The sequence below is a fragment of the Haemaphysalis longicornis genome, unplaced genomic scaffold (assembly GCF_048455015.1).
Source record: "Haemaphysalis longicornis isolate Haplotype H1 unplaced genomic scaffold, Haemaphysalis longicornis Haplotype H1 scaffold_8, whole genome shotgun sequence".
In the NCBI taxonomy this organism is placed as follows: Eukaryota; Metazoa; Arthropoda; class Arachnida; order Ixodida; family Ixodidae; genus Haemaphysalis; species Haemaphysalis longicornis.
In genome coordinates, this window is record NW_027526445.1 from 182,551,726 (window position 1) to 182,566,400 (window position 14,675).

The 14,675-nt window shown below is 47.1% G+C and overlaps 1 protein-coding gene across 1 annotated transcript in view; it reads left to right on the forward strand.

Annotated features, from left to right (window-relative positions):
• Window positions 1-14,675, forward strand: part of LOC144148606 (uncharacterized) — a 96,738-nt gene that overhangs the window by 79,904 nt on the left and 2,159 nt on the right. The window contains exons 19-21 of the mRNA XM_077680115.1: window positions 1,185-1,282; window positions 6,107-6,319; window positions 14,435-14,511. Of these exons, the coding sequence (XP_077536241.1) occupies window positions 1,185-1,282; window positions 6,107-6,319; window positions 14,435-14,511 (388 nt within the window). The remainder of the gene's footprint in view (window positions 1-1,184; window positions 1,283-6,106; window positions 6,320-14,434; window positions 14,512-14,675) is intronic.

A 14,675-nucleotide genomic window follows, 5' to 3' on the forward strand; every position in this document is an offset into this window, starting at 1 on the left:
AGGTTTATTCTATCGAGATTTAGAAGCACTGATTCGGTTAGTGACATGCTAAGCCATCTTAACCTACCTCGCCTTTTAGACCGATGGAGAATAGCTAGGTTGAAGTTTCTTTCTATGCTGAAAAACAATTCCCTAAACTTAGACTCTAGTCCGTATTTAAAACCTAGGAACACTCGCACCGTCAGGGGTAGCCATGCCGGCCAGTTTCTCGCAATTAATGCCAGGGTAGACAGTTTTAAATATTCGTTCCTACCGAGAACAATAGAAGAGTGGAATGCACTTCCACAGGCTGCAATTTCCGCAGTCACGTTTAATCAGTTTGAGTCGTCCCTGCTTCGTCATTACTCACTTATAAGGGATTGATAGCTGCTGTAACGTTTTATTCATGTGTTCTTGCATTTCCGCGTGCTTCTGTTTTGCGCACGCGCTGTACAGATGTTTCTTGGTGTAGTTCCTGCGCATTCCATCGAAGAACACTTGCTGCGCCGCTTGTATGCGGGGATGTTGCTTGGCCGATGAGACCCCGTTGTTGAACACGTGTTGCTTGTCTTCATTGTCGCTATAGCTTGCCACTCCGTGCAAATGGTATCTGTGCTCAAATTTGGTCTTGGTTTTGTGTATGAAAATGCGTCTTTGTATCGGGCTGAGAAGCTTTGTTAGTGTTATTTCTTTTGTTGTCTACCACCCTGTAACGGCCCCACTGGGGCTAACAGTATCATTAAATAAATAAAAATAAAAATAAAAACGTTATGACTACATGAACCTACAAACAAAAAATGAGCTTCGTAAAGCACGGTCTAGTGATCTACAAGCTTTGAAATAAAACTCGGACCGCCATTTTTTTCAGCCTCAATGTCGTAATTTCATCTTCACCGCAGCTTCTTCGTAGCATCCAGCTCCACTAAAATGACAACAGCGATATCCATCGCAATAGGCATCATTGAAGAACAATCCTGCAGAAAACTATCAGTTTTGGTTTCGTTTTTTTTTATGGTGATGGCGTCAATTGATACCACCAGGGCCGAAAGGGCTAGGTTGCAAAATATAAATGTTTGTACATTGCATTCCACATACCTCAAGCTATGCTCCTGTGAAAGAATGCTGCTACTGCTTCACGGCACTGCTGTTTCTTGGTTTGCACTGTTAAGCTTGGCTTGGCTGAAGGGTTGTCTTGTGGCTTGCAGCGAACCTGTACGAGCCCGAGGGCCTGTGGTGGACAGAGGCGACGCGTGCCGCTGTCCAGGACAAGATGAACTGCCTGGAAGAGAAACGGGACCAGATGGCAAGTGCCTGCCTTGTTGCCTGAGCCTCGCAGCACCTACTCTGTTGTATACATAGCGGGCAGCGCTTTCACAGCTAGAGGGCGTAATAAGGCTTCTTGCGATGAGGAAAGTAGTGCTCAAGGTTGATCAAAGCCGTAAAATTGCAACTACTGTGAGCACAATTATTATAATTAGGATTTGGTTAGTGTTATATGAACAGAATAAGTTTACGTACGGTTACTGCTGAAATATTTGATAGTCTTTTGCTTTCAGTATCCATTACAAGAGGAACTCTGAGATGTTGCCACGTGTCTAAGCAGAGTCAGATACAAAAGAGCACCATGTTTGGCTACTTGGTGGTGAGACACAGTGCTTGTGGGGTGTAATTCTGTCTGTACTTTGTCAAAATGTGCACTGTTCCTACCTTTGGAGTCGGATAATTTTGAGCAGATGGCGTGTCCAGTCTCACCACTAGTCATTTCTGTCTTTCCCTTCAGCTATGTAGGCAGCAATATTTTTCTACACTAATTTTATTTCTTGCCTTTTATCATGGTTTGAAAAAAATTATTCAAGAAAGTCACGGGCTCTGCCGCGAAAATTGGTCCTTCAAACGTCTTCCATTCTCCGTGCGCACCTCCTACCACCGAGACATGGCGCAAGGCAGAGTGATGCAATTTGTTTATTTTTTGCTGCAAACTACTTCCATAGCTTCCACTGTGTTGTACACTATGTATGGAACAAAGTACCACATTATAACAAAGTATTATCAGGACAGTAATTTATTTCGTTATATCCGATATTCGTTGTAACAGGAGAGCTAAAAATCAGTTCAAACCAATTGGTAATCTGGCTGCCGCAAAAGTTCTTGATACGCATTATTTTAATCTTCGAACTCACTATAAACAAGGTAACCCTTATTTTTCTCCTTGTGGCATTTCAAGCTCAATTAACCAGAACATGACACGGGAAATTACAACAGAACAAAGTTCATTTCACAAAACACGCCTGCGTTCCTATTTTTTCGAGGAAGGATGTGATCTTCGTTTGGTGGCTATTCACAGCACTGAGCAGGATGAAGTTTTCCACAGTGTCCGCGAACAAAGGAGCCTTTTTATACTTCTGCAGTTTCGGATGCTGGGAGTTTTTCCAACTAGCTTCTCAGCCCACTGGTCAAATATTTTTTCGTTATATGCAATAGTGCTTGCGGCACTCACAATTTCACTTTCGTTATAAAAGAGTGTCATTGAAACGAAGCGTGACCAACCAAAGTTCGTATTTAGTTCACTATAGCCAATAATTCGCTATATCAGTGTTCGTTATAACGAGGTTCAACTGTGTGGTGTTGCTGCCATGTGGTGGTATAGATGAGCAACTTTGCCATTACAGCTGTTTTTCCGGGTATCATTTCTGCTCTGTCTTTCCTTCACTCAGCAAACTGCGAAGAGTTGTGGGACTATTATAGGGAATCTGGTATTATCGCACAAGCCGGCACTATTGGATTGGTTACAAGAGCTCCTCGACAGATTTTAGAACAGGACAACGGCTTAGGCTTGGATACCTTGTTGCGACAGTCAACGTTAGGGCAGCACCTTGAGCATCTCATGCAGACTAGGACCACCTACAAAAAGATCAGTCAAGCTTTGTCTTTTTTGGTTCACAATCGAAACGAGGTTCTTCCACATGAGCGAGGAACACTGGAAGCCAGCTACTGTTCCCTGAAACCCTTTAAATTGTCTGAAAAGGCCTTGTTTCTTCAAACTATTTCAATTTCGTAAAAAATGTATGGGTTTAATGGCAACCTTGGAGAACTATTCTTTTCGAGTACTGTACACCGCCTACTTTTGGCACTTTGAAAAATGCATTTCCACCGGGAAAAAGGTGCGCCCAGTGGACTTTAGTATCTGCTGTTCACTGCGGCACAACTGAAAAAGCCTTAAAAATGTGCTTTTCACTCGCTTCCGCAGCCAAGTCACAGTTCTCTGAAAGGCACACCTGCAAATGTTTCCTCCGATAAACTAGACATAGCAGCATGATAGGTTGACATAGGTTTACAATTACGTTTGTCCTGTGTGTCCCCAGAAGTCTTCACCAACCGTTTGCCTTATGTCTTTGTTAGCCGAGTACCAACTTGCCCAACAACACAACCTTCTGCCATATCGTATCCCTTGCACAGGAACTCCACAATAAGAGGAGGACTTGCATGAAGTGATGTACAAAGCAATGGAGTAGTAGTTGCTACCGTAAATACAACTTGCTCTTGAACTTCTGCAATTACCATGCTAGGACTTGTGGTTGAGAGGGGGAGCTTGTGTTATGGGTGGACAGGCAAAAGAAAACTGCTTGATTTGGTCTACCAGTTCTCAAAGGTTTCTCTCTGGCCTTATTGATGCTTTTGCATGCATGCACAATGAAACAGGTGATCTAAGTTGGAACAGATACAGCAAAAAAACTTTACCATCCCTGTCTGAAGTTGAGAGAAGCGCGAAAGCTTCTTACATCGAAACTGCGTCAAAAGTGCGTCAAAACCTTCGCTAAAAGTGCTTCTATTCAATCGTCAAACCTTCAAAGACCAAAATCGCAAAGGAAGAATGAACCCATGCGGCGATTCTCCGCGCACTAAGTGAGCACATGTGCAAACAACCTAAATGTATACCAATACGTGGTTTACGAGATAAAGGTTTGCTATTGCGCTCCTTCATGATCGATGAGTGTGTTGCCTTATCTGGAGCCGTCCCTTTTTTGCGATTTTCAAGTTTTGACCTACCTGTTTTGACCTAATGGAAGCCTGGTTTCACGCATGTGCCGTGTGTCCATAGATCTTATCCTTTTTGGTTAACCAACCGGTCTATGGGGAAGTGCATTAGATTTAGGACAGGACGCCATTGCTCCCACTGAGAAAGCTTTCGCTTTAAAAATACCGTATTTTCGCACGTATAACACGCACCAAAAATGCGACAATTTCAGTGGCAAAGTAGGGATGCGGGTAATACGTGGGGTTTTTTCTTTAGTGCAGCTTCTTGGCAATGCGTGTTGTTGTGCCGTAAAGATGACCTTGTGTACTACAGTGAGGACTACGGCTCAGGTGATAGCTCTAGCGAGAGCAGTGACACTGAGTGAATTCTGACTTTCGCCTTGCACTCACCCCCGTATTCAATAAGCAAACCTAACTTACGCCCTAGGGAAGCCTTTCATAAGTGTCCGAAAAGGACCAGAATGAGAAAAGACTACCGCGTGTTTCAGAAACCTTCCTTAAAGGAGCCATGAAGACAAAATACAAGTTGGGTTTTTTAGAAAGACTGCTTAGTCCCGATAACAATGATACCAATATCATCGCAATCTTCGAACAAATAACGGAGATATTAAAGAAAACGTTTGAAGCAGTCGCGACCCCGTAGCCTATTTCCCGCAACTTTTCTATGACGTCACGGAACCTTGTTTGTGCGATTGGCGGCCGCCTAAGAGACCTGTCGCGACGACACATGACTGGACGTCTGTAATGGGGCCTCTAGTTCCATTTTACCGCATCACTTGAATGCTAACGTGCAGTTAACGCACTGGAAATTATGTTTTATTGTTGGCCCGTATGACGTCATTCTTGCTCATAACACGTCACTGTGGCGCAAAATTTGAAATTTTTAAATACTTCTTGCTTTTTTTTCGTTAAAAACATATTTTGTGGCTCTAATGGAGCTGAGTGAGATACTGAATCCTCGTTCTTTCAAATTAAACAAAGTTGTATTTTCTCTTCATGGCTCCTTTAAGGCGCCCTTATCAAACGCGCCCTTTTCGGAGCACGCTAGGCTCCTGTGAATGAGACTAGCGAGCGACGCCCCAATTCACGGACGGCGTGTGGGCAGGACTTGTCTCTTGAACCAATGGGGAAGGACGCTCCTGTGGTGCCATCTTCGAAGCGCTTGGCTCAACCCCCTCCGTCGGTGGCCGGTCCCCGTAGAAAACTTTAGGCTTAACATCGCGGCCGATGTTTGATCGCCGCTTGCACTACGGCCGCGCATGACTATCCATTGCGTAAATTTTCGCCACAGTATCATCCCCTTTCTTGCATGTGTAACTTCGTTTGCCCGATTGGTTGCATTCCGACAAGCGGTGACAAACCGTAGCCACACCTGCCCTCATCCTTTTATGCGAGGAGGCAACGCCATGGTGCCGACGCTGGCCGCATCGCACGCCGGCCGAGGCGGTGTGTGGGTGTGGGCATGGCGGCGTCCGGGCGGCAGCCGTGCGCGTGGATCACCTTCGCTTGCATAAAGCGCTTCATTATTTACTGCTTTACCAATCTCGCAAACAACGCGCGAAATCTTACACCTCGAGGTGTAAGCTTACACCTCGAGGTGTAAGCTGATCATGATCAGCTAAGCTATCGTCGTAGTCTGCGATGTTGGTCTGCGAAAGGCGCACTTAAGGTAAATTGGGTGCTACCTTAAGTAGTGCTTACTTTTCGGGCCAATAAGTTCGTGAAAAGGCGCCCTTTCAGCGTAAGTTTAGTTCTTGAAGCGAGTTAAGGCGCCGAAAAGTGTCGGGAGGCAAAAATGACACTTAGTTAGGTTTGTGAATACGGGGATCAGTGTATTGCAGTTGGTAAATATAGGCTTTTTCTGTCTAAGTTGTACGTGATGTGTTGCTTGAGCAGTAGCCTTGGTGCAGCCTTTCCTGTATGAAATGTGCCGGCAATACGCAAGGATTTTTTTTCTCTTCCGGCGGGCTGAAAGGGGGGGGGGGTGCGGATTATATGCAGGGGCGGGTTATACGGATGAAAATATGGTATTAGGGCACACCTAGCGTCTCGGTGGTGGTTACACCGCATTGTGCGTTCATCCCTTTTGCAGATTCAGCGGGACCGGGGGTTCGACCTGCACGGCATCGGCCGGCGGCTAAACCTGCAGGGGCTGAGCGACATTGAGGACGCCGTGGCGGTGCGCGTCTCCATCAAGGTCTACGACGACCGGCTCTTCACCAACCGGTACCTGAACCGGGACTACCGGCTGCCCCACGTGCCTCACCTGTCCTCCAGGCAGCTCTTCTTCATTTACCTGGCTCGGGTGAGAGGCCGTTCTGCCGCATGTCCACCATATTGTCACGAAGCCAAAGACGACGCAGCTGATATTGAAGGAAAAAACAAGTTTATTGGAGCAAACTTGTGCCCCCCTAACAACTCAAAGAATACACAGGTGGTGAAGCAGCAGTCAACAAAGTGACCTGCGCAGGCGACTGTCGGCAAATCAAATGCCGCGGCGTGTGCTCCGCGACCATTTATCTTTTGGCGCGGGTGTTTCTCGAACCGTCACATTACATCGAGAACACTGTAGATCAAAGGAGACTGTTCTAGGCTAGTAACATTAGGGCGAAACATTCTCCCTAACAAACGAGATAACTCGTGCAGCATAAGCAAGGAAGAATGGAACATGCGCTTCACTCGGGACACATATAATACAGCCCGGCACAGCCGGGCGGTAAAAGCAAAAACATAAACGAATTTAATACATAGCTTGTGGCATTATCATCATCACTGTAGTCATCTGTATTCATTGATGCCTTCTGCTGTGAGAGATTGCCTTTGCACGCACTAGTGAAAATCACCGTAGCCATCATTAGTTCCTTCTCTGGCTGTCTAAAAGTAGCAGATAGTAGTGTGCACTAGTGATAATACCATAATCACCATTAGTTGTTCCTCCTTGTGCTGTTTTAAAGGTAGTGGATGTATCAGTGGCAGAATGTGGATGGGAGAATGCCTTTCGCGTTGCCAGGGTGGGGTGTTGCTTTAGCATGCTAGTTGACAAGACACCAAGACACCTTCCTTTTCATCCTGGATCCATTCCAGTCACCACTCTTGCCATGTGTACCAACGCCAATGTAATCTTCATCATTGTACATACAGAGATGTCCCCCCTCATCCCTCTAAGATTCTTGTGTTGTACCAATCATCATCATTATTTGCCATTGAGGCTACACTTTGAGGCCTTTCTTCGCTGTGTCACGTGCATCTTCTTCTCGGCATTGTCACCTGAGTGGACAGCGTAGTTTATGCAACATTTGACAGGCACTGCTTGACAGCTGCGTGCTATCACCACTGGCGGTGAGCACGACCACGGGCGGAGCTGCGAAACGCGCCTCCGTGACGTCGGCTTAGGGATTCTCGCATTTGTCATCTGCTCCACTCGGTCTCACTCTCCTTGCTGATTCTTTGCTCTTGGTTGAGATCTGATGCTTGTCCGCACATTATTTTGTGTGCACATAACTTTTTATTATAATAATAGACTTAGAATCGCATACACTAGCTCAATGCGTGAGTTAAAGCATAGTTTTGGATACTGCTACGGAAGAAACATTGCCGGCGTCGCCCCTTTCTTTGCGAAGCCGGTCCTGAGCGTAGTGCGAAAAGTCGGACCTGGGCATAAGCTTCTGTATTAAGCAATCTTTCGAACAAAGGGAACATCGAGCTGCTAGAAACCGACAACAGCGAAGATACATGACCAAAGCAAATTCCAGGCCTTCGGAGCTGTTGGCTTTGGCAGAACGCATTACGATTCTCAGTAATCATATGTAAGGTAAAACAGTTTTTGCAACCTTGCTGAACGTTCGAAAGTATTGTATCACATCACTTAACGTTGTCATGGCATGAAAGTATGCCGACATGCCCTAAGGGATGCATGTCAATTCCAAATATGTTGAGTTCCAAATATCCCACTGTGTGTATAGGCGCATGCTGGCTTCATACCAGGTGTCTAACCAGTATGGAGGTTTATTAAACAAAACGAGTCACGTCTACGGTAAATATACAGTAACACTAAGTTTTTTCAAACCTAAAGGGATATTTCGGTACATTTCTGACAGCCATATCTGCCCAATATTCAGGTATGCGTTATAGGAAAACTGCACTCAAAGGAATGAGGAGTCGAGGAGGAGAAAACTTTGTTTGACTAAAATCAAGCTGATTAGTGGGCGGGGTCCTCAGGTTACGACAAAAGAGTAAGAGTACTTTTCTTCAATTCACAGAACGCCATCCCGAGTAGACCAGGATTTGTTCCTTACGCCTGGAAGGGTTGGAAAACAATAAAGAGCTGCTTAGAAATATTCATCGGTTTCGATTCTTGTAATATATGCACTTATACTATTTATTGCGTTCGTTAGCGAGTATATCAGGCCTTCAACACCATAATCATCTCATAAAAGTTTGGATTGAGTGTCAGTTCCTTATGATAACGGTGGTAACGATAGAAATTCGGAGCACAAAAGCCGCTTTCGAGTACTATGGACAACATTGTCTGCGGCGCAATATCCGGGGTGTAGCACAAACCTTCTCATTGTATTTGCATGTCATTAAACAACGCACGCTGCGTATATGCACCTTATTGCACACAGCCGTAACAAAATTCAATTTCTGAAGAAGGGGATGTGTGCCATTCACTCTGAAGAAAATATCCACACGATATCTCTTACAAGTCAACAACAACGAAAGAAACAGAAGACAGTCGCTTTATTTTCTGCTGTGCGATGCACGTTTAGGGGCCCGCTGCTCGGTACGTAGCATTAGACTGTTAAGCCTCCATAAGAGCATCTCAAAAATTCTGTAGAGAAGCCCACACATTTTGAATACTTATCGAGGAGCTCTGAGCGTTGAACCTTGCGAATAAGCTAGAAAGTACAACTTACACACGAGGAGAGAGCGAACAACTTTCTTCAGAGCATGCGATTTCTAGCACAGGCACTGCTGCCCCTCACAATCAGAGTGTCGCAGACGACAGCGGCGCGAATCCCTGAGGCGATGTCAGAGCCAGGGGGCGCCACTCGAACATCTCACCGCCAATTCTCTGCACTCAGAACGAGCAGACAGCTATCGTGACAAGCTTGGGGTGTGATCATGGTACAGTGGAACCCCAATAATACGACTTTCAAGGGACCGCGCGAAAACATCGTATGACGGGGGTGCTGTATTATTGGGGTACGGGTAAATGTCGGCCTAGTAGACGTTTTGACATGACAGGTGGGCTAAGAACTTACTTAAACTACTATATTTGGCACATTGTCGAGCAATTTGCAAACCCCTAACTGAAATCCAATGTTTAAAAAAATACAACACTAATTTTGTGCCAACCCCCTTTACAGGGTCTGCGCGAGCCTGCCAGCCGTGCACTGCGCGCTACGCGACCAGTGCTGCCACTGCTACTGATTTATCAGTAGATCTGCTGATGTTGTTCAATTTCTGCTGATTTAGTGATAAGAGTGCAAAATCTACTGATTTTTTTGCTTTCTGCACATCAGGTTACCGAAAGCTACCACAATTTTGACCTCAGCTCGAGTTAATCGGGGCGTCGCCATTTTTCCGAGAACCTATTCTGATTGGCTTTTCGTCAAGAACTGAAAGCCAACCAAAAAAAGAATTGGCTCCAATCCACGCTGGAAGGTGGTTGGAAAAATTTTAAACGACACCCACAGCCATTGCCCATGAGAAGTCACTTGAATTCACACACGTGGCTCTACAAAGAGTGAAACCAGATATTTTGCCAGCCATTACTTTGAATTCGCGGGGGCGGCGGCGGCGTCCCGAACGCAACAGCATTGTCGGCCACGGCCGGGCTAGAGCGGCGGACGCCGCCGCCTCGCCGCTGTAGCACGGCCGTGAGGCGGGAGAAACAAAACGGAGAGGAGGGTATTAAGGAGGGTGAGACAGCGGAACCTAGCCATCCTTATGTGCTAGCTTGTGGCTACACCACCGCGCGACACGAGCGCAGACACCGAAACGATTCGGCGTGTGAGCTTAGTGATTCCCATTTATACTTATTTAAGCAAGTTATTTCAGTAAGTTTTAGAATTGCGAGAGAGCTGAGGGAACTTTTATAACCGTTATTTATCAGAACCAGTTTCTCTTTTTGCCTTTTGTAATACCTCTTAAAACAATAGGTATTCACCAATTTAGAAAACGGGGTCCCATTCGTGGCAAGCTGTGGGCAAAAGGCAGCGTTTATCTAGCGGCCAGATGTCCGTATGTGGTTCCCGCCCTGCAAACCAATCCTAAAGTATGTTTGCCGCACGGCCACTTAATCCAGTGGGGTGCGGGTTACCCTAGGCCTGGTGGGGCTGTCGAACAAGTTAATCAAGCAGTGCAAAGGCAGCGCGCGATGGACGCGAAGCTGCGCCAAAATAGGCCCAAAAGCAGACGACAAAGCCGTACCACCGATGCCGCCGCCGGCGAGCAGGCACTTTCGCGCGGGGAACGCTGGGTAAATTCGCCGTGCCATCTACAGTGTGCTCCGTGGATGAACCCCCTCCCCCCGCCGCCGCGTTGGGAGTTTGTTGTCCCGCACGCTACGAAAGAACCATTGGCTGGCACAGCTAGAAAGCTTTAAGCAAAGTGCAGTATTGGGCGAGTTGGTTATCCATTATTACTAAACAGCGCAACAAAAACACGGACTATAGCTTAGGTACACAGGACGAGCGCTGACTTCCAACTGGTCTTTTATTGAAAAAACACATATTTATACCCCACACACCTACACACACGTGCCATAAATGCGCACAACAAAACAAGCAATTCATCACAGCAGTGCTATGACGCGCCACACACGCTCTAAAAATTCCCATTAGAACACTCGCACTTGAAATGATAAAAAACCCTCTCAAGCCATGACACACGTGTTGTGCCCACACGTGTACAGCCCCGGTTCTCAGCGACCTGTATTTGGCATGCCTTGGACGAAAAGTGGCCAGTGAATTGGGGGATATGGGTGTTCTCAAGGTTGTTCGATATGTAGATGATTTTTTAGTGTTCATAGACGGCTTGGGTGCAACCGGTGGCGAGCAGGTGCCGGAAGTGTTAGGTGTGTTCCAAAAATGCTTTCACCCGTTGACGTTGACGCATGAAGTACCCGAGAATAACGTTTTGAGGTTCCTTGACCTGCGACTGCAATTTTTTGAGAACCACGTTTGCTGGCAGTATGAGCCCCGCAGTAACAAGCCACTACTTCCTTTCTCATCGGGTCACTCCAAGCTGGTGAAAAGGGCGATAGTGAAGATGTGCATTACTAATGCACTAAGAAGATCGTGCCCCCACAGGATGCAGGATAGCATCCATGCACAAGAAGCGCGCCTGCATAGCTCTGGCTATCCACATGACGTGGTGACGTCTGTGGCGGGGCAGGTTCTGAGGGAGATGAAGAAGAACCGCCGCCGGAGCGAGGGCGAGGCCATGGTTGTGGTAGAAAAGGAAAAAGAAAAAAGGAAGGTTGCAGTAATTCCATACATACATAGCCCATAGGCTGAAAAAAATAGGGAATGCCGCTGACGTACAAGTGGTTTTTTCCGCCCCTCGAAAACTGGGGGCCCTTTGCAAAAAGACGTACCTCCCGAGAAAGGATTCCCACAAGTGCTCCATTGAGCACAAAACGAAGTTCGTCCCATGCGCAAAGTCGGTAATCTATGAGATTCCTTTGCCATGCGGAAAAAAGTACGTGGGCCAGACGGGAAGGTGTCTTAATACAAGGCTCCGGGAGCATAACAACAACGTACGAACAAGTGTCAAGGGGCAGTTAGGCATTCACTGCCGAGACTGCAAAGGCACCACCGGAAAGTGCATTCCCATGTTCGAAAAATGCGAAGTCATTCAGCGCCATAGTGACCAGATGACAAGGGAGATAGTGGAGGCAGCGAAAATTGCTAGGTTGGGGGAAAATTGCGTCAGCGTACCTTCGGTTGCTTTGTCAGCCAAAGAACTTGATTTTTTACAAGGGGGTAGGAACGCTACATAGAAAGTAATCTAGGGGCGCAACACGTGTGTCATGGCTTGAGAGGGTTTTTTATCATTTCAAGTGCGAGTGTTCTAATGGGAATTTTTAGAGCGTGTGTGGCGCGTCATAGCACTGCTGTGATGAATTGCTTGTTTTGTTGTGCGCATTTATGGCACGTGTGTGTAGGTGTGTGGGGTATAAATATGTGTTTTTTCAATAAAAGACCAGTTGGAAGTCAGCGCTCGTCCTGTGTACCTAAGCTATAGTCCGTGTTTTTGTTGCGCTGTTTAGTAATAATAGAAAGCTTTGCTTTAAAAATGTAGTTTCCGATACGATTTCATTGCGAACCCCTCAAAATTCGGTAGGAACGAAGCAAATGCGTGTTTTATTGTAACAATGTAATTAACATAAGGGGTATACATAAAGGGTATAAGGGGTATTCGGGTCAATTTAATGAAACTCACCGGAATTAACCTAATAAAAACCGACGACAGTACCCGCAGTACACAGTTCAGCTGTTTGCGACGCCGACGCGCACAAAGCATATAGTACCCGAAAAGGAATAAAAAGAAAAGAACCATAGTTGCATTTGCGTATCTTCCCCCTACGCGGCGCCACCATACACGTGCGCGTGCACGAATTGGCTAACAAGCGTTAAAAAAGAAGTTTGAAATGGGAAGTTGCTCTTTCTTACTTGTTTTGATAGAAAAATCTCCTGATTTCTGCTGAATTTTGAGCCAAATTTTAATGATTTCTGCTGATTTTTCAAGCAAAAATCTACTACTACTTTTTCTTTGCCTGTGGCAGCACTGTACGCGACCTCCGTACCGTCCGGCGCTATTATAGCCCGCAAGCCCTGCGTCTCACACTTGCGAGATAACACCGACATGATTGAGCAAATTGAGAGGGGAAAAGGCGAGAGTGTGCAACTGCCAAGGCCAAGCGAAATGAACATTTGTACAAGGCGGCGATGGAAAAAAATTCACAGCATATCCACGGGGTGAATGATGATGAGTGGGCGAAGCTCCTGAGGGGAAATCATCGGTAAAACCGTGACTCTTCAGTGAAAGTTCGCCCACTACATCTGTGTCCGAACGTAACGTCTAGAAAGTCTCGCTTAAACCGCGCGTCGGCACCTTGGGGCTGAGCTCGCCTGATGCGTTTTGCAGACGCCTCACGAGCTCTCACTGCATTGGGGTCTGCCTGCCGATACGCGCGCTTTCTCGCCGCTTCCCGTTCTCTGACGTTTTGGAGATCCTCTTCGCGCCGCAGCCGTGCCGCTTCGCGTACGGCAGGGTCCTCGCGCCGTTGCCGTGACGCTTGGGCCTCTCGTTCTCGAACGCTGGGATCTTGGCGGCGTCGTCGCGCAGCCAGACGACACGCTTCGTCCTCCCGCTCTCGTACGGCAGGATCTTGGCGGCGGCGTCGCGCAGCTTCACGGAGCGCTTCTGCCTCGCGGGCTCGCACATCTGCAGCCTTATCCATCGGGCGACTCCGAGCGCGCGCCAACAGCGAACGGATTTTATTACAACGCTCCCCGCCATCTAGTAAACAATCCAAGAACTAAACTAGAGGTAGCCACGCCATCTAGTAAACAATCCAAGAACTAAACTAGAGGTAGCCACGCCATCTAGTAAACAATCCAAGAACTAAACTAGAGGTGGCTACATACATACGTCGAGGATGGACAGACCCACGCCTTAAGGAGCTTCGCTCCTAAAAAAGGTGGCAAAGAAAGGAGCGGAGTGGCACGTGGCTTTGAAAGACACTGATAAGCAAAGAGCAGAGATACGGTGAAAGAGAGTTTCGTGAAAGGGAGCAACTTGAACCTAGCGGGTGAAGAAAGCGAGGTTCGGTCATCGCGCTTGGTTTGCGTCGCATGTGTTTTCGCGGTCCTCCGACCGCCTGGACTTTGACTTCTCGCCGCTGGTGCATTGGCGTTCTGCTGCCGCGTGGGGCCGTCGAAGGTTTCCTCCCGCTCGCCAGTACCCGCCTGCTTGCTGTTCAGCAAGTCTGTTCAGCAAATGGTCTGGCCTGCCTGCAGACCTTCACACATCAAGCAGCGTCAAAAGGGGGTTAAGAATAAAGAAAGATCGGGACGAGGCGGCGAAGCGGTGTAAAAAATGAAAAAAAAAAAAAAACGCCGGTTTATCCCCACCAGGGTTCGTCGTATGAAGGGGACCGCGTGCTCCCGAGCGTTTTTGTTTCTATGGGGAATTTGCTGGGACCACTGGGATCCGTCATAAGAAACGGGTCGTCGTAGGGCTGGGGGATATATCAGGGGAGTTCCGCTGTAGTATAAGGAATCAGTTTTTCGCTACCCATAAGGGGTTACGATCATTATGCAAGTGGGACCATTGTACGAGTGAAGAATGCGGGTTGGGTGTTACAACAAAGCACACTACTGGCGTCTTCATTTTTTTACTCCTACAGAGTCACTGTGAGGTTCGCTCGACTGAGAGAAGCATCGACGAAATTCGGTGCTCCTACAAGAGCAGAGGCAAGTACAGGTAAGCCAAGCTGGTTTTATGTGGCTTTCGCCTTTCTGTGCGCTGATGTGAGGCCGCAGAAAAATTAAAAATTCACGCATCTCCACGAAGGGAATCATAAAGAGTGGGCGAAGCACTGGGGGTCGTTCTTACCGTAAATCACCTGTGGCATTGCCTACTCGCGC